This window comes from Salvelinus namaycush, chromosome 2 (genome assembly GCF_016432855.1).
Source record: "Salvelinus namaycush isolate Seneca chromosome 2, SaNama_1.0, whole genome shotgun sequence".
In the NCBI taxonomy this organism is placed as follows: Eukaryota; Metazoa; Chordata; class Actinopteri; order Salmoniformes; family Salmonidae; genus Salvelinus; species Salvelinus namaycush.
In genome coordinates this window covers 79,531,930-79,552,855 of record NC_052308.1, presented here as the reverse complement: position 1 = coordinate 79,552,855, position 20,926 = coordinate 79,531,930, and the positions used below count along the sequence as shown (strand labels likewise).

The 20,926-nt window shown below is 41.9% G+C and overlaps 1 protein-coding gene across 1 annotated transcript; it reads left to right on the top strand.

Annotated features, from left to right (window-relative positions):
- Positions 1–1,340: 1,340 nt before the first annotated feature.
- Positions 1,341–20,875, top strand: LOC120019410 (myosin heavy chain, fast skeletal muscle-like). Its single transcript, XM_038962702.1, has 39 exons — positions 1,341–1,556; positions 1,900–2,046; positions 2,254–2,410; positions 2,800–2,827; positions 3,092–3,185; positions 3,329–3,421; positions 3,598–3,658; positions 3,778–3,876; positions 4,212–4,315; positions 4,699–4,837; positions 5,095–5,213; positions 5,382–5,531; positions 5,626–5,796; positions 6,501–6,804; positions 7,126–7,190; positions 7,286–7,373; positions 7,546–7,663; positions 7,866–7,989; positions 8,392–8,528; positions 8,762–9,017; positions 9,209–9,451; positions 9,779–9,955; positions 10,052–10,197; positions 10,665–10,755; positions 11,101–11,490; positions 11,612–11,738; positions 13,239–13,357; positions 14,568–14,764; positions 14,903–15,086; positions 15,212–15,377; positions 15,696–15,820; positions 15,982–16,290; positions 16,511–16,714; positions 16,872–16,997; positions 17,126–17,296; positions 19,926–20,030; positions 20,126–20,221; positions 20,340–20,471; positions 20,742–20,875. The coding sequence occupies exons 1-39, from the start codon at positions 1,341–1,343 to the stop codon at positions 20,760–20,762; spliced, it is 5,799 nt and encodes a 1,932-aa protein (XP_038818630.1). The 3' UTR covers positions 20,763–20,875.
- Positions 20,876–20,926: the final 51 nt, after the last annotated feature.

Genomic DNA, 20,926 nt, shown 5'->3' with positions numbered 1-20,926 from the left:
GTTCCACCAGGGTGATAAATCAAATTAAGCAAAGCACGAGGTAACGGCCAACTCCGTCACAAGCATGAGGTGAGGAGACAGTTCAGATGTGTTTACAAGCTAAATAATAGAAATAACAGGTGAACATATATATAAAGTTGTTGATGAGGATTAATGCACTAAAATGGAACTAAATAGTGGTGGAACATGGACTCATGGACTCACCCCATTACAGTATTTGAGGGTCAGTGGGAGTAATACTGGAATCAGTTTGATAAATCACATTTTTGACATTGTTATAACTATTAGAAATCAAATCTCGCTTCAGAGACAAATATGACATTAAAAAGTAATGTAATGGGAGTGTGGTGTTCCTGGAAGTGGGAGGTGCTAGTGATACACAGACACACAGAGGTCTGTCATCCAATTTATTTCCTTTCCCAGAGTAGTCCATAATTAACTTTTGCTTGGTTGGCACTTCCAACCAGATATAAGGAGGCTGAGGCCCCAGCATCCATAAGTCAGATACCTTCTTCCTCTGTGGTAAGACTCTCTCCACCTCCTCAGATTTTTACATTTGTCTCATCTTTGCACTCAGCATCTGAGGCAGTAGCTAACTGCACTGTTTGAATTTAATTCTGCATGTCCCTTGTATGTAAGATTTGACAATATGCAATCAAAAGGCATTAGTTTACAATGTAACTTTTTTTTTTTAACTTCAAATGTTTTACTTTAAATCAGTAACTTTCATTTATGGTCTTGTTTGTAAATTGAGGGGGTGGTCTAGAATGTAACTGGGGTTTCAGTGGTATTCATTTGAATAAAAATAAAGTGAGTTGCCACTAGGAAAATGAAAGTTACCAGTTGCACCTGTAGTTGAATTGGACATGGCTGTAATGACTGAGATAAATGCTTTCTATCCCTTCGGGGACTAAATGACGAGGCTTTGGACCACAGGAGGTTGGTGGTACCTTAATTGGGGAGGATGGGCTTGTGGTAGTGACTGGAGTGGAAAGGGTGGAATGGTATCAAATACATCAAACACATGGTTTCCAGGTGTTTGATGCCATTCCATTTGCTACGCTCCAGTCATTATTATGAGCCGTCCTCCCCTCAGCAGCCTCAACTGCTTTACACTTGTGCGTTTTCACAACACCTTATGTTTCACAGGGTCCTCTAAGAAGTACACATTCATCTGTAGGAGGGGAAAAACAAGGTGAAATACGGTTTGACTCTTCAAATAAAAAGTGATGAGAATATTCTGTTAGAGATACTACTCACCTAACTCTGTTGACTGGGGAGGAAGCACCACAGAGTCAATAATGTTTCTTGTTTCATCTCTTTCCTAGTTATCCGTCACCATGAGTACGGACGCTGAGATGCAAATCTACGGCAAGGCTGCCATATACCTCCGTAAATCTGAGAAGGAGAGGATGGAGGCACAAGCCGCACCCTTTGATTCAAAGAACGCCTGCTATGTGGCAGACAAGGCGGAGCTGTACCTTAAGGGTCTGGTCACTGCTAGGGCCGACGGGAAGTGTACTGTGACAGTCACGAAACCTGACGGCACTAAGGAGGTAAGTCTGATTTGAAAATTATTCAAGTTCAAGTTTGTGTAATTACTCTGTTTCTTGAAAAATCATCAAAATTATTAAAAACATTTCAATATAAAATCTTTAACAAAATAAATATTATGAAGGATTTCTTGTTTTTTTTGTAGCCAGAATATAACCTTCAAACACATCAACACAGCTATTTAAAAATTGCATAGATTTTTTGTTATTGACTAGTCAAGAATATGTAGTTGGATTAAATATTGATATGCATTTTTTAAACGATTGTACTTGTATTTAATGAGCAAAAATCATTCAGTCATGTCCAGTTTGATCTGTGTGTAATCTAGATTTCTGACTGTTTCAGGAAGGAAAAGTGTTCAAAGATGCAGACATCTTCGAGATGAATCCCCCTAAGTACGACAAGATTGAGGACATGGCCATGATGACCTACCTGAATGAAGCCTCTGTGTTGTATAACCTCAAAGAGCGTTATGCAGCATGGATGATCTATGTAAGAAACCTGCACATACAAACACACACATATATGAACATAATAAATTCACACATACATTACTACACATAAATGAATGGTAGAAACCAAAACATATCAATACAGTAGACCCACATCAGTTTACCAAAGTACAACCACATCCTCACATAAATCCAGGTAAAAGTCAATCAGACTTTGTTCATCTCCTAAATTAATGCTTTCATCCAGACCTACTCTGGGCTCTTCTGTGCCACGGTGAACCCCTACAAGTGGCTGCCAGTGTACGACGAAGAGGTTGTCAACGCCTACAGAGGGAAGAAGAGGATGGAGGCTCCACCCCATATCTTCTCCGTCTCTGACAACGCCTTTCAGTTCATGATGATTGGTACGAGCTCTCATGGCTGGATGGATGGATGGATGGATGGTTGGATGGATGGAAGAATGGATGGATGAAAGGATGGTTGGATGGATGGTTGGTTGGATGGATGATTGGATGGATGGATGAAGGATGGATGGTTGGATGGATAGATGGATGTCCATAAATGCTTACAGATGGATGGATGGATAGATGGATGTTAAAATATGCTTTAGAGAAGTATCTACTGTTTTCTAGTCTAGGTTAGAACAGTTTGCTGGGAATATCTCATTTCTATCTGATCTCACTACCCTTGAATGGAAAATGTTCCAAATTGAAATTCGTGGTGATGCTTTGAAATAAATAATGTCCCCTGATTGTTGCTTGAGTATGATAAGCAATGTGTTTTTTGGTTCCAGATAAGGAGAACCAGTCAGTCCTGATTACGTAAGTTGTTTACTAAAATGTCACTTGAGAAAGTGTTTCTATTGTAATAAGTTGGGTCACTTGGTGTGATGAAATACATGACATTATGAATAGATTAGAGCATTAGGCTATGTGTAATAACGAGTCGATGAGAAGGAGTATTTGTTAATGATTTATGTCAGAACACAGGTTAACAGTGTATTTTTCTATGCTATTTCTTAGTGAAAGCCAATCTGACACTCAAACATGTAACTAAAACCCCTCTTTCTCTGTCATATAAACCAGTGGAGAATCCGGTGCAGGAAAGACTGTCAACACCAAGCGTGTCATCCAGTACTTCGCCACCATTGCAGTGTCTGGTGGAGAGAAGAAGAAGGAAGTTGACCCCAGCAAAATGCAGGTAGGTTGTTCTTATGTTTGCCTTCTTATTTCAGTTTGGTTGAATCATGTTTCAAGAAAAGTGATCAATCGAGAAATATGTGCTTTACCAGTTTCTGAGCAACTTATGTTTGTCTCAATCAGGGGTCTCTTGAGGATCAGATCATTGCAGCTAACCCTCTGCTGGAGGCTTACGGTAATGCCAAGACAGTGAGGAACGACAACTCGTCACGCTTTGTAAGTATAAAGGTCACACTGTGGAAGTTACCTTCCACAGGAAAAATGTAATTCAGTAGTTCCCTATTGTTATATAAATAGATGTGCAACAAACTGTAACATTTTAAAGGGGTCTATCAAAGTAAAATGTTAGATTATTTTGTTGACCTATTTCTAACCCCCATGCTCTACTATAGGGTAAATTCATCAGGATTCACTTCCAAGGTGGTAAACTGGCTAAAGCTGACATTGAGACCTGTGAGTTGGTTTTGATTGTTTCTCAATGCTTTCATAAATTCACACAGAGTCTTTTTTGGAGATCATATAGACAAATGTAATCTAATATTATAATCTCTTTCCCTCTCTTTCACCCTCAGACCTGCTGGAGAAGTCCAGAGTGTCCTTCCAGCTGCCCGATGAGAGAGGCTACCACATCTTCTTCCAGATGATGACAGGCCACAAACCTGACATAGTTGGTACGACAAAGTAGAGGTTCAGGGGAAATTATTCCCACCCTCATCTGTGGAACTTGTTAAAAATATTCATAGTCCCACTAATAATACTATTACAATGAGTACATCCAAGGTAACAAGGCATCTAGACATTTGGAAGGTCTTTGGGAAATATCTATCAAGTAATGCACTGTGATGCACTAGTCCACAAGTCTCAGTCTCCTCTTTTGATGCTATTTATTATATACTACATGTATAATTGAGTCCATCTATTGAGTAAAGGAGGGAGAGATACTGTAAAGGTAGGACAGCAGAATTCTAAGAGATTTAGCTGACAAGCTGTTCTCCGTTGTCCACAGAAATGTCGCTCATCACCACCAACCCCTACGACTTCCCCATGTGCAGCCAGGGTCAGATCACTGTGGCCAGCATCAACGACAAGGAAGAGCTGGATGCCACAGATGTGAGTCAAACAAAGGGTTAACCAAACTCTACATAGGGAATGGGTAAGGCCACGAAACACACTGAATGCTCTGTGCAATTCCAACTTGGTGGCAGCTGGGAATGTTTATGTATGTTTTTGTTTGATACTAAATGCCTTGTTAGTTAGGGGTTAGGCGTGTCTCAAGGAACTCTTTCGTGCCTTCCAGAAGAGAGCACCACTAAGTGCCCTGTGGAACTGTGCTGCCATCTACTAATGTGTTGGCCAAGCGTAATCATGAGGAACAGAGAAGCCAGTCACATCTATCCATCCCATTTGTTCTGCAGTGAGCAGCACAGAACTGTAGTGTAACTGAGCAAACTACCGTTCAGTTCATCACTGTTGTACTTCCTCTTTAATGCCAGGATGCCATTACCATCCTGGGCTTCACTAATGAAGAGAAGCTTGGCATCTACAAGCTGACAGGAGCTGTATTGCACCATGGCAACTTGAAATTCAAGCAGAAGCAGCGTGAGGAGCAGGCTGAGCCAGACGGCACAGAGGGTGAGTCCCACTCATAGATATACAATATGTAGAACATTAGTTCCATTCCCCAACATAGAAATAGAACACCTAAGACAGACAGTGCCACATGAAAGTCAGGCAGGAGATCATTTTTGGAGAACAAATTACAACCTCCAGAAATGTGGGTGAATCAAAACCTAACCCACAAAGAAGTTAACCAAACTATTTTGTCAGTGTGAAATCAGAAACAAGTGATCTTGTGTCCCTGAGTCTGTTGTTGTTGGTTCTCTCTCCAGTGGCTGATAAAATCGCCTACCTGCTGGGCCTGAACTCAGCTGAGATGTTGAAGGCTCTGTGCTACCCCAGAGTGAAGGTCGGCAATGAGTATGTGACCAAGGGACAGACTGTGCCTCAGGTAAGGCAGCCAAACAAAGCTTTTACCATTCTCTGTGGACCGGAATTATTTTGGGGACGAGTGCATTGCTTTTTTTGAATAGTGATGTTATTTTCCCAAAATTATTATCACCTTATCACTAGACATGGTCAATATCTCATGTATTAATTTGAGGTATTATCATTGCAGGTTAATAACTCAGTCATGGCTCTGGCCAAGTCTATCTATGAGAGGATGTTCTTGTGGATGGTCATCCGTATCAATGAGATGTTGGACACCAAGAATCCAAGGCAGTTCTATATCGGTGTGCTTGACATTGCCGGGTTTGAGATCTTTGATGTGAGTATGACAACAGAACAAGACAATTAGATGTGATTGAGATGGATTACAGTCTTGTATGATGAAATGATCCCTTTTAAAATTCCATCAACAGTACAACAGCATGGAGCAGCTGTGCATCAACTTCACCAATGAGAAACTGCAACAGTTTTTCAACCACACCATGTTCGTCCTGGAGCAAGAGGAGTACAAGAAGGAGGGAATCGTCTGGGCCTTCATTGACTTCGGCATGGACTTGGCTGCCTGCATTGAGCTTATTGAGAAGGTAAGATGTCTGTGAGGATTATAATGGACCTCAACAGCAAAGCTCAAATGGAGCGCTGTGTGAGATATTTGTAACGGGCTTCCTCCTTCTCCTCATCCGAAGAGGAGTAGCAAGGATTAGACCAAAATGCAGCGTTGTGATAAGACATGATTTTTAATCAACAAAACAGAAAACACGACGAACACTTGAATAATTACAAAACAACAAACGACGTAGACAGACCTGGACGACGAACTTACATGAAACACGAAGAACGCAAGAACAGGAAAACTGACTACATAAAACGAACGAACAAACAAAACCGAAACAGTCCCGCGTGGCGTAACATACACTGACACAGGAGACAACCACCCACAACAATCAATGTGAAAACACCTACCTTAATATGGCTCTCAATCAGAGGAAATGAAAACCACCTGCCTCTAATTGAGAGCCATATCAGGTCACCCTTTAACCAACATAGAAACACATAACATAGACTACCCACCCAAACTCACGCCCTGACCGTCAAACACATACAAAAACAACAGAAAACAGGTCAGGAACGTGACAATATTATCAGTATCTGACTGTTGAGATTTCAATATGTTTCCTATTATGTGCCTCTAAATGAATATAATCCTATAATAGCATGTTTACTAAAGTAATGAATGTGATCCTAAGTGTAAATATCACTAATTTGATACAAATCTCTTTTCGTGAAGCCATTGGGCATCTTCTCCATCCTTGAAGAGGAGTGCATGTTCCCCAAGTCTTCAGACACCACCTTCAAGGACAAGCTATATGCCCAGCATCTTGGCAAAACACAGGCGTTTGAGAAGCCCAAGCCTGCCAAAGGCAAGGCAGAGGCCCACTTCTCCCTGGTGCACTACGCCGGAACTGTGGACTACAACATCACTGGGTGGCTGGAGAAGAACAAGGACCCCCTGAACGACTCAGTTTGTCAACTGTACGGGAAGTCAGGAGTCAAAATTCTGTCTGTCCTGTATCCTGCTGCCCCACCTGAGGGTAAGACTAGCATCACGTCAAATCATTTAATTACGCACTAGCTACAATTTTCTTTAGTCTTTGAATATATCACAATTTCTCAAGGTTTATTACTGGGTTAATTTACACATACTATAGGTGTTATTCTACACAATCTCACTGGCAGCATTTGCATCTAGATACGTGTGAAGTTAACCAGAGATTCTCTGGTTTATAATTAGTGTGCTTGCTGAAGACAACCACTCTAGATTTCTTACACACTCTTCTAATTATTATATTTATTCCACTCCCTCTAGGAAATGTACTTTTCTAGTTATCTTTTACTTTTCCCCATTTTAACAGATACAACCAAAAAAGGAGGCAAGAAGAAGGGTGGTTCCATGCAGACAGTGTCCTCCCAGTTCAGGGTGAGCTTCTGAAATGTGTAGATTCAGTCCTTCAAAAGGTGCAATTATCATAAACTACAGTACGTCTGAGAAAATGGTTTGTAACCCTCTTACAGGAGAACTTACATAAGCTGATGACCAACTTGAGGAGCACTCATCCTCACTTTGTGCGCTGCCTGATCCCCAACGAGTCAAAGACTCCAGGTACAAGAAATATTGAGTTAAATATGTCATCTTATCAGTACAGTGTCAGTGACTTTAACAATCCCAATCTTTAATCTGTTCATAAGTATTAACATTTACATTTAAGTCATTTAGCAGACGCTCTTATCCAGAGCGACTTACAAATTAAAATAGACTTGGTTTGTTTTACCAGGTTTGATGGAGAACTTCCTGGTTATCCACCAGCTCAGGTGTAATGGTGTACTGGAGGGTATCAGGATCTGCAGAAAGGGCTTCCCCAGCAGAATCATCTATGCTGACTTCAAGCAGAGGTACACACTCTCTCACACACACACACACACACACACACACACACACACACACACACACACACACACACACACACACACACACACACACAACCACAGAAATATCTGCTCCAAGGTTTTCCCAGCATCAGAATAGTCTTACCTTTTACGTAATATAACCAACATATTACAACTTGACATATGTTACACATTTCTCCTCATTCAGGTACAAAGTACTGAATGCCAGTGTCATCCCTGAGGGCCAGTTCATGGACAACAAGAAGGCTTCTGAGAAGCTGCTTGGGTCCATTGATGTGAATCACGAGGATTACAAATTTGGACACACCAAGGTTTGTCAAAAAACAACTTTAATGATAATTTAAAATCTCTTCAGTTGGCATATCCATTATTTTCTTCTTTCTTCTTCAGTTAACTAATGGAAAAGGTGGAAAACATTGTAGTGTTTTTCTTCAAATTCATGCATCACAAGTATAGACGAGAAACTAAACTCATTATCATGTGCATTGTGTTAGAGTGGTATGGCTGCAGTTATCTGTATGTGTGTACATTATTAATATACAACTGTACAATAACTAACAATTTAGAAACAACCGATCACATGGTTTGTTTGTAACCGTTGCAAAGTTAATGTTGTTTAAATCAATCAAGTGGTGTTGTTCCCCTCTTTTGATTCAACCCTTTCTATCTGTCACCATCTGTGGTTCCATTGACCATGTTAACCTGTGTCTCAGGTCTTCTTCAAAGCCGGTCTGCTGGGTGTCCTGGAGGAGATGAGAGATGAGAAGCTGGCCTCTCTGGTCGGCATGGTCCAGGCTCTCAGCCGTGGATTCCTCATGAGGAGAGAGTTTAGCAAGATGATGGAGAGGAGGTGAGGAATAGTAGACATCTTGGCAAAGCTTTCTGTCAACCACCTGTATCTAATGCATTATGATTACATACTGTACATGCTGTGAGTTGTTCAGAATGAGAAAGTACATCTTATAATGGTCAACTAAAGCTTTTGGGTTAATTAATTTAGTCCAGAAATGGATGTAGCAACTAAGGATTCTGTGCCCAGTGGGATGTCACTCACCATGCCACTCTGTCCTTTCTGTCGACCAGAGATTCAATTTACACCATCCAGTACAATATTCGCTCATTCATGAATGTGAAAACCTGGCCATGGATGAAGTTGTACTTCAAGATCAAGCCCCTGCTGCAGAGCGCTGAGACTGAGAAGGAGCTGGCCAACATGAAGGAGAACTATGAGAAGATGAAGACAGACCTGGCCAAGGCTCTGTCCACAAAGAAGCAAATGGAGGAGAAGTTGGTGGCCCTGATGCAGGAGAAGAATGACCTGGCACTCCAAGTCACATCTGTGAGTGAGCAACGACCTTCATAAGGGCACATTTACACAAACATTTAAACACACATACAGACTCACGCACACTGTTATTGCCCATGATATTTATATATTTCATGATTTGGTCTGACCTATTTGACTAAATTAAGTCTATATTTTCATACAAAAAGTTAGGTTGCTGATTTCTTCTCCTGTTCTGAAACCAGGAAGGAGAGAGTCTGAACGATGCTGAGGAAAGGTGCGAGGGGCTCATCAAGAGCAAGATCCAGCTGGAGGCCAAACTCAAAGAGACGACCGAGAGGCTGGAGGATGAGGAGGAGATCAATGCTGAGTTGACTGCCAAGAAGAGGAAGCTGGAGGATGAGTGCTCTGAACTGAAGAAGGACATTGATGACCTGGAGCTCACCCTGGCCAAAGTGGAGAAGGAGAAGCACGCCACTGAAAACAAGGTCTTGGGTCTTATCATAGACAGTCTAACCAAACAATAATCAACTCAAAACATAGCTTAACAGAAATGGAATTCAAGTCGTACTGGGGGTGCAGGAAAAATTAAGAAACAATAGTGGAATTTCAGATGCGGGGTACTTCCAAAATTCATTGCATGTTCTGCTCCCCCTCATTTATGACTTCCATTCGAAACATTGGCATGGTGAACACTGCCATCTAGTGTTGAATCTATAGTACAGTAATTGTTGATTCATTTCTAATCTAAATTAAACGAACAAACTATATCTCCCCTTTATGGTGAAGTATAATTATGTTGTGGCCATTTCCAGGTTAAAAACCTGACAGAGGAGATGGCGTCTATGGATGAGAGTGTTGCCAAGCTGACCAAGGAGAAGAAAGCCCTCCAAGAGGCCCACCAGCAGACACTGGATGACCTGCAGGCAGAGGAGGACAAAGTCAACACTCTGACCAAGGCCAAGACCAAGCTGGAACAGCAAGTGGACGACGTGAGTGGAGTTTGACATTTTGGCCATGATAGTATGTAAGATGATATTATCTTCAGTTGTTTAGATTTGAACAATATATGTGTTTTTATCTTCTAGCTTGAGGGTTCTCTGGAGCAAGAGAAGAAGCTCCGTATGGACCTTGAGAGATCCAAGAGAAAGCTGGAGGGAGATCTGAAACTGGCCCAGGAGTCCATAATGGACCTGGAGAATGACAAGCAGCAAGCTGATGAGAAAATCAAGAAGTAAACACAAACAAATGACTACAGTATTATCTGCTATAATTGTTGTTTTTGGCTAATTCTTGTAATTGTGAATCAGCATATTCATGTGATTCTTAAAGGGATACTTCAGGATTTTGGAAGCCCTTGATCTACTTCCCCAGAGCCAGATGAACTCGTGAATACCATTTTTATGCCTCTGCATGCAGTTTGAAGTTGCTAACTGTTAGCGCAATGACTGGAATTCTATGGTAACTGCTAGCATGCTAGTAAGCATTGGCTTGCAAAACTACTTCTAACTTCCTTCATACTGGATGCAGAGACATAAAACTGGTATCCACAAGTTCATCTGACTCTGGGGAAGTAGATACAGGGCTTAATTGCCAAAATGCTGAAGTATCCCTTTAAAAGCAATGTGAACGGTTTGATCCTCTACCTTTACACTATCGAACCGAAACTAACTCTGCAATCGGCATATTTGTGTTTCTCAGGAAGGAGTTTGAGACCACTCAGCTCCTCAGCAAGATTGAGGATGAGCAGTCTCTGGGAGCTCAGCTGCAGAAGAAGATCAAGGAACTCCAGGTACTGTAGAGGATCTAGGGATCTAAGCTCCAGACACATCCAGGTACAAAGCTCCGGAATGCACAGACTTGAAAAACATTATTCTGGTAGCACACATTTTTTCCGGTAGATTCTGATGGCTGAAAAAGTTGGAAGATGGTGCTTCTTGCTAGTGCTTCTTACTGTTGTAAAGACGGTGCTTCAAAATGGTAGTTTGGTTCCTGAATAGGACACTCTACTGAATATATTAACTGTCTTTGTATTAACAGACTAATGCAAAATACACATGCTAGTATTATTTTGTGAGGTTCATTGTTTCAACTGTATTGTAGTGTTCATCCCCCCTGCTCCTGCCCCCTGTTCTAGGCCCGTATTGAGGAGCTGGAGGAGGAAATTGAGGCTGAGCGTGCTGCCAGGGCTAAGGTTGAGAAGCAGAGGGCCGATCTCTCCAGGGAACTTGAGGAGATCAGCGAGAGGCTGGAGGAGGCCGGAGGCGCCACTGCTGCTCAGATTGAGATGAACAAGAAGCGTGAGGCTGAGTTCCAGAAGCTGCGTCGTGATCTTGAAGAGTCCACCCTGCAGCATGAGGCCACAGCCGCCGCTCTGCGCAAGAAGCAGGCCGATAGTGTGGCTGAGCTCGGGGAGCAGATCGACAACCTGCAGCGCGTCAAGCAGAAGCTGGAGAAGGAGAAGAGCGAGTACAAGATGGAGATTGATGACCTCTCTAGCAACATGGAGGCCGTCGCCAAGGCTAAGGTGAGTAGTAATGTTTTGGTCAAGCAGTGTTGAGGAGGGTCAACTACATTACCATTCAAGTGAACTGAAGTTGACAGGAGTCACATATATAAAGTAATGATGGAACATGTTTCACTAACAGGGCAACCTGGAGAAGATGTGTCGTACTCTTGAGGACCAGCTGAGTGAGCTCAAGACTAAGAATGATGAGAATGTTCGCCAGGTCAACGACATCAGCGGACAGAGGGCCAGACTCCTGACAGAAAATGGTACCACCAGCAATGAACAACAAACTAATGCTTTACTTCAGTAGAACACAATAAAATGTCTTGGGGATTTATGTCCATAGTCCACATTAGTGCCGGTCGGTGATGTTTAAGATGAAGGAGGACAATAATTTTTTTTGTAGGAGCTTGGCCTTATTTCTGTTACAGCATATTGGATGACTCTAATTCATATTCGATTCACCCAGCTCAATGTAACATCGATAGTTTAGAGTACTACATGATACTCAAATGTTCCATATACCCATCATGAGGTTGCTGCAACCTAGCCTAGACAGTTTACAACGTATGTGCACAGGTCGAGAGAAACATTTGAGTAATCGAGATGAGAGACCGTGATACATTCAATACTGCCTTGCACACTCTTGCCTGCATCCAGCTGATTTAGGTTGTAATCATTAGTCCAACAGTTGCAAACAAGAGTTTCTATTGGACAAATTCAGGTATGTTTATCCTAATTTTGTTCTATTTTGTTCCGTTTAAGAAAGGTTTTCAACAGAATGTGCGGAATGAATACTACCCTGATCACACGCAAACAAAGTTCACTTTCATAGAAACCACATACAAACAGCATGATCATTTTGCTCGTTGTATAATTCCTTCTAGCATCTACGTGCTCTCCTCGTCTCACCTTTTACCTTCTGGACTTCAGTGCAAAACACATCAGCTTTCCAAAACTTTCCAAGCCAAACCTTCATAGCATAAACACTAACCGCTACACACAGCCTCTATCGATGTCACCATATTAGCTAACATCATAGCTAGTCAACGTAGCTACTAACGCTTTAGTAAACCCGCTACAATAATGCAGTACAGTCAGCAAGCAGTTTAGCAGTTACACAGTGGATCCCGCTGGCAATAAATTAATAAAACCAAAAGCTTACCTTGGCTTGGAAGAGTTCTATTGTTAGATAGCCACAGACAGCTAACTAACATAGCATCCCTCTCTGTTTGAGTCAGGTTTTTGAGTAGGCTAAACTAGCTAGCTGAATTTGCTAGCTAAGTGAAAAAAATACATCTCTCTCTCTTTCTTGCTTCTCCCTCATTTTTAAAGAAATTAATCTGTTAAACTATGTTCTTTCTCTCTCTTTGAGTCAACTACTCACCACATTTTATGCACTGCAGTGCTAGCTAGCTGTAGCATATGCTTTCTGCACTAGACTCATTCTCTGGTCCTTTGATTGAGTGGACATATCAGTTCATGCTGCAAGAGCTATGATAGGTTGTAGTATGTCATCATTACTACTGTGTAAGTGTCTGGAAGGGGGTGAGAACCATGAGCCTCCTTGGTTTTGTTATTGAAGTCAATGTAATTTCACTGAGGAGGATGATCCTCCCCTTCCTCTTCTGCGGAGCCTCCACTGGTCCACATGGTGAATTGTACAATAGAAACTACCGAACAACATTGCCCTATGATACATTAAAATACATTTCCATCTTAGAAAACAGAGACGTCATTAACAAGATATCCCCCTATCCCTGCAGGTGAGTTTGGCCGCCAGCTGGAGGAGAAGGAAGCCCTGGTGTCTCAGCTGACCAGAGGAAAACAGGCCTTCACCCAGCAGGTGGAGGAGCTGAAGAGGCTGATTGAGGAAGAGGTCAAGGTAAGGGACCCAAAATGGACTCCACCGACCCCAGAGTTTAGAGCAGGGATCTTCAACTTGATTCAGCCATGTACTGATTTTTTTTCTTGAGTGGATGGTCGGGACATAATTACAAATAATTTGTAGACTGCCAATTGAACGGAAGAAGCACAAACATATATAATATTTGACTAAAACATAATTTCAAACCTTGCATGTATGCAATCACATACAGGGACGTCATGCACCAAAAACAAAAATCTGATGGGTCACAAAGTATGTGATGGTGGCTGGGGGTGCGGTCCTGAGGAGGGGTAGGCCCCCGTCCTGAAGTTGGAGATTTTTGCATTTTTCAAACACCTGAAACAGCTTTTCCTGCAATCTATAGCCATAATATTTATACTTAATTCATTGTAAAAAACATATCTAAGCATACCTCTTCACTGTCTGTGTCTTCCTGACTGGTGGTTCTTTTTTTAAAGAAACTAAATATGCTTCTCTTCATCTCTGTTAAAATCTGGGTAAAAGATTGAAAGGAATTTGAGACTCATTCAGTACATTTAGTTATTGCTTGCTTTTCTTAAGTCTACCAGCCTTTCCAGCAGGCATGCCAGCTAAGATAGTTAGACAAGCTAGCCACTCTACCTTGATTGATAGCCTAAAATGGCTTCTTGGTAGCTAGTTATGAGGTTGGGATTTTGGGAACCTACAGTGTCTGGGCTGACTAAAGCCAACTTCAGACAATTGCAAGGTGGCTAGTAGTATTACAGAGAAACAACAGGACAAGTCTGAGGGGGTACGTGCCCCTGTGCCCCATATGGGCATGATGCCTCTGATGATATATATCTGTCTGTTGTGCATGGGAAAACTTTGGATTGGATTTCTAAAAATAAAATCACTTGGAGCCGATTTGTTGGTGTTTTTACAGTCTTTTATGCCCCCCCGCCAAAATATTATTTTATTAACCTTTCTAGGACACACGTTCCGCTAGCGGAACCCCCCCCCCAACATTCCGCTGAAAAGGCAGGGCGGGAAATTCAAAAATATTTTTTTGAAATATTTAACTTTCACACATTAAGAAAACTTGAGGGGCCAAATAAAATCACGCCCAGCCAGTTGGAGAACCCTGGTTTAAAGACATATCTTCATATACATGGTGACGACACCACCCTCAGAGAGTTCTACTATAATTTGTTTGACTCCAATCTCTCTTTGTCTTTCTCTCTCACAGGCTAAAAACGCATTGGCCCACGGTGTTCAGTCTGCCCGCCATGACTGTGACCTCCTGAGGGAGCAGTTTGAGGAGGAGCAGGAGGCCAAGGCAGAGCTGCAGCGCGGCATGTCCAAGGCCAACAGTGAGGTGGCTCAGTGGAGGACTAAGTATGAAACTGATGCTATCCAGCGCACAGAGGAGCTGGAGGAGGCCAAGTGAGTCGCACGCAACAGAAAAAAATTAAATATAGGGTATTGATGGTGAGGGTGGTAGGGGACTCTGAGAAAATGTTCCATCAATATGTATTGTAACATTTGTTTCAGCCCCTAAAACCTCCCTCTGTTGTCCAACAGGAAGAAGCTGGCCCAGCGTCTTCAGGATGCTGAGGAGACCATTGAGGCGACCAACTCCAAATGCGCCTCCCTGGAGAAGACCAAGCAGAGGCTGCAGGGAGAGGTGGAGGACCTCATGATTGATGTTGAGAGAGCCAACGCAATGGCCGCCAACCTCGACAAGAAGCAGAGGAACTTTGACAAGGTGAAAACAAAGAAACCTCACCCTAGGGTGATATTTTCTATCTGCTATATGATAAATTGTTGCATATTTCTGATTCAAAACTCTTCATCTTCGACTTCTGATGAAACTCCCATGGATTCTCCTAGGTTCTGGCAGAGTGGAAGCAGAAGTATGAGGAGGGCCAGGCTGAGCTGGAAGGAGCTCAGAAGGAGGCTCGCTCTATGAGCACTGAACTCTTCAAGATGAAGAACTCCTACGAGGAGGCTCTGGATCATCTGGAGACTCTGAAGAGAGAGAACAAGAACCTGCAACGTGAGCATTTGACAGCAGTTCTATTTGGCTCATGTTTGACTAGTGTTTTGAAAATGGAGGGAACTGCAATCATCAAAACTACTATTATACCATTTCAGAGTTTTCATGTACAGTTCAAAATATATTTATTTTTTAACCTGTGATCACTATTCCTTTGAACAACCAAAGGATGTGGAGGGTAATTAGATTTGCAAGACCATATGAAGTGCTGTTAATTAATTAACGATTATTATGATTCAAGGTCAACTTCAGTACATTGACATATCCACTTAAAATCCCCCAAGTCTAAACTGCTCCTGTGTGTGTGTGTGTGTGCAGAGGAGATCTCTGACCTGACTGAGCAGATCGGAGAGACTGGCAAGAGCATCCATGAGCTGGAGAAGGCTAAGAAGACCGTGGAGACAGAGAAGTCTGAGATCCAGACCGCTCTGGAGGAGGCTGAGGTACAAACTACAGCTGTTTGATGGGGAAAGCAGTGTTACACTAGCCAAAGCCAGCTACAGGCTAATGCTCCCTGTAATGGTGTTTAGTGTAGTCATATATATTTAATTCCTACATCCAAATGTACTGAACACAATTGGCCTGACTGCTTCTGTTTGTCCAGGGAACACTGGAGCACGAGGAATCCAAGATTCTGCGTGTGCAGCTGGAGTTGAACCAGATCAAAGGTGAGGTGGACAGGAAGATCGCTGAGAAGGACGAGGAGATGGAGCAGATCAAGAGGAACAGCCAGAGGGTGGTTGACTCCATGCAGAGCACCCTGGACTCTGAGGTCAGGAGCAGGAATGATGCCCTGAGGGTGAAGAAGAAGATGGAGGGAGACCTGAACGAGATGGAGATCCAGCTGAGCCACTCCAACAGGATGGCCTCTGAGGCCCAGAAACAGCTGAGGAATGTCCAGGGACAGTTCAAGGTAAAGGGACTGGGACATCAGGTTCAAACACCTGAAAATGGAGTGGGATTTGTTTGTGAATCTGTAGAAAATAATAGAACAGAGGAATTTAATAGATTGAACTATATACTGTAGAACGGTAGGATATTGAGTAAATTCTTCCCAATTAACATTTCTATCACTCATCCTACCACCCCTTCATCCACAAGTCCTAATGAACGTATGTCATTGTGAACCCCAGGATGCCCAACTGCACCTTGATGATGCCGTCCGCGCTGCAGAGGACATGAAGGAGCAGGCAGCCATGGTGGAGCGCAGAAACGGCCTGATGGTGGCTGAAATCGAGGAGCTGAGAGTTGCTCTGGAGCAGACAGAGAGAGGCCGCAAAGTGGCTGAGACTGAGCTGGTAGATGCCAGCGAGCGTGTTGGCCTGCTGCACTCCCAGGTATGGGTCAAATGCCATTTCTAATGAAACTCAACCAAGTATACAGTTTAAACACACCTGGAATTTGACAGTGTTTGCCTTAGATTTTCATAATTTCAGTCTCGTGACTTACAAGTTCTCTTGAGAGTCAAACAAATCATCTTGTTTACTCCTTCAGAACACCAGCCTTCTGAACACCAAGAAGAAGCTGGAGACTGACCTCGTGCAGGTGCAGGGAGAGGTGGACGACATCGTCCAGGAGGCCAGGAATGCAGAGGAGAAGGCCAAGAAGGCAATCACTGACGTGAGTACTTGAATTACATCAATTTGATTTGTCCCTCAAGGGAAATGGTAGCTGGGCCGGTTAACCACAATAAAGATGTCAGAGGGATGTTATGATTGGTGCATAAATTAAACAAACTATTATTCCAGGCGGCCATGATGGCTGAGGAGCTGAAGAAGGAGCAGGACACCAGTTCTCACCTGGAGAGGATGAAGAAGAACCTGGAGGTCACAGTCAAGGACCTGCAGCACCGCCTGGATGAGGCTGAGAATCTGGCCATGAAGGGAGGCAAGAAGCAGCTCCAGAAACTGGAGTCCAGGGTGAGTTACCAGCAGGGTGGATTAGGGTGGATTGAAAGACGGATTGCTGGACATGCTTTTTATCCTATAAAGTCATATACACCGGATAGGTACAAATTAGGGTTAAGTGCCTTGGACATCAACACATTTTTCACGTTGAAGGCTCAGGTATTTGAACCAGCAACATTTAACTGCTAGGATACCTGCACCCTAAACCACCTAGATCAAGGGTTCCCAAACGTTTGGACACGGGACCCCTTTTGTGATAGAAAATTCACGAGGGACCCCCTCATAATATCAGAATACAATTCCTACTTAAGAGTTCAGTAAAAATAGCATCCAGGTAGTTTTACCACAGAGTTTCTAAACCCAGAGGTGCAACATTGCAAGACTTCCGGGAATGCTTGCGATTCAGACCAGACCAGGGTTTGAGATGTCTATGGGAGAAGTGTAAATGTCATCCTTTGTTGTTAATTTTCTTGAAATCTAAAGGCAAGACCTAGATTCGAGCCAATGTCTTAAGATGATGGAGTGCAACTTTAAGTAGCTGAAACTGTCATTACTACAACCTAGTGAAAGTAAAAAACGAACACGTTTTAATTTTCATCAAAAACAACTTTCTACCGAAGGAGTTCTTTTGACTGCATGAACATTTGCAGTTCAGCACAACTGTTAGACCCGATGATGTGTTTCTGTGCATGAGCTTAGCTAGCTAAGGTCGCAATGTGATTGTCTACAAGTCTCCATCTTTGGATTTGCTACGACTTCTGCAGTGCATGGCTGGACTAATCATGTCTCGGCCCCTGGGAAAGAACATTTTTAAGTCACCTTTTGGCATCAGAAACAACATTTTGCAGTTTGAAAACAAATGTTCAACTATTCTACACATTTTTCCTTTGGACAGAAATAACATTTGGTAATTTTAGAGCTAATTTCTTGAAATTCTACACATTTTGCCATGTGGCGGAGAGAAAATGTAGCAGTTTTAAAAGCTTAATTCAGGATGCATTTATGTTCAAAATCAACATTTTGGGGAATATGTTACACTTAAAAAATGTATATATATTTCACCTTTATTTAACCGGGTAGGCTAGTTGAGAACAAGTTCTCATTTACAACTGCGACCTGGCCAAGATAATGCAAAGCAGTGCGACACAAACAACAACACAGAGGTACACATGGAATAAACAAACATACAGTCAATAACACAATAGAGAAAAAGTCTATATACAGTGTGTGAAAATAAGGCAAGATAAGGAAGGTAGGCAATAAATAGGCCATAGTGGCGAAATAATTACAATTTATCAATTAAACCCTGGAGTGATAGAGGTGCAAAAGATGAATGTGCAAGTAGAGATACTGGGGTGCAAAGGAGCAAAAAAATAATATATAAAAAAAAGAACAGTTTACGGATGAGGAAGTTGGATGGGCTATTTACAGATGGACTACGTACAGGTGCAGTGAACTGTGAGCTGCTTTGACAGCTGGTGCTTAAAGTTAGTGAGGGATTTGCTTCAGTGATTTTCGCAACTTTTTGCAACTCACTTTAGTGGAGTTGAGAAGAATTGCAGCCAAGACCTTAAAATAAAGATATACAATTGTATTTTTTTGTATTGTATTTATCTAGTTGCATTCATAATAATAATAATAAATAACAATTCTCAATAAATATTAACACACGATATAATATACCGTGCATGCATCCAATTCATCTCATTGTAATCATTTGTTAGGCTTCATCTAGTTACATTGTTAAATTTCTCTCTCTCTAGATCGCTAGCAACTTGACTCATTCCCTCTGCTGCAAAATGGCCGTTGCTAGGGAAGCTAGCGTTGCTATGTGGGGCTACCAGCTAGAAGGCTAAATTAGCTTGTAGGCTAGCGGACTTTCACAAGTTCATAAAAACGTGAAAATACAACATAACATATTAACAAACATTTGTACATACTTCGGAAACATTACTGTCTTTAATATGGAGCTTTCCCACTTACCTGCCAAATGAATTTATGACATAAATTTTATGTCGGTGCTTCTGTCTCGCTGTTGACTCACTTGGCAAACGTCTCTTAAATGCCATAGCACGAGCTCCCCATGGTAGAAACATTGTCTATCTGTGGTGGAAGCAACCTCACATCATTAAAACAGGCGAGTGTCGGCCTCTAGAGGCCATATGGGTACTGAACTATACACTGCTAAATACATGCCACAATGTATAAATAGTAATATACAATATATTACAAATACAAGATTAATTGACTTGGGAGAAAATGATCAGTGATGGAGTACTGTGGATACCAATATCACGTGAGCCTCCCAGGCTCATATTGTGCATCTAAGGGTTAAGAACATCAATTGTGGATTAATACTATTACATTGTATTGTATTGCACACATTTTCCACAGATCCCTGTTTAATCTGCTGTTGCTATCAATATTCATAACATTTGAAATGTAAATTCCACTTTGGGAACAACTGACCTAGATAATGAAAAGTTGTTATAATAACAGACGACTTCAATAAAAATTGTGAAAAGGAACAAAAAACAATTGTGCCTCCTTGACTAGGGAGAAGATTACCTGTGTTACAAAGATTCGTTACATCTGATTTCACCAGCTCAAACAAATGCCTATGTTTATGTCTTCCACAAAGGTGCGTGAGCTCGAGACTGAGGTGGAGGCAGAGCAGAGAAGAGGTGTAGACGCAGTCAAGGGAGTCCGGAAATATGAGCGCAGAGTCAAGGAGCTCACTTACCAGGTAAGAGAAAGTGCATTCTTTATACACTTGACTCTAACACCTGTAGGTTTGAGTTTAAAACTATGGGACATTGATTCTTTGCTCTTCTCTCACAGACTGAGGAGGATAAGAAGAATGTTAACAGACTTCAGGACCTGGTAGATAAGCTGCAGATGAAAGTGAAGGCCTACAAGAGGCAGGCTGAGGAAGCGGTGAGTCACGTACTTAGTCAAATACTCTGAAAGCATACATTCTAAAACATATTTATCTTCAGAAAAAGTTATATAATGAATGCTGATATTCTGCTCTCCCTCTCTTTTCCTCACCCAGGAGGAAGCAGCCAATAGCCATATGTCTAAGTTCAGGAAGGTTCAGCATGAGCTGGAGGAGGCTGAGGAGCGTGCTGACATCGCTGAGACTCAGGTCAACAAGCTCAGAGCCAAGACCCGTGACTCTGGAAAGGTACAGAACTGCTTCTAAACCTATACCTGACTCATGTTCAGATATGACCACATCAACACCACCTATGAGTCAGTCTTCTCAGAGGTCAATACAGACCTTTTACACTCAACTGTATTGAAGATCTCTAAGAAGCACATGTCAAGTAGGGCAAAAAAACATGATTATTTCAATCTAAGCTGGTACTTAAAAGTTGAAAATCCAAGCTGATCCATATATTTATCATGTTCATTATTATTACTGATACATTATATTATTTATTTCTTCTTACAGGGAAAAGAAGTTGCTGAATAAACAAGACCAAAGTATTGAAGATCAAAGTGTTACCATTTTCCTGTGTTTCATAAAATATGATTTTCATGGTGAAATGTTGAGCGTTGATTAAAAACATGTAGATCTTCATACACTTCCTTTGTGACTGTGGACTTATTACTCAGCAAACAGCTTTTTCATACCAT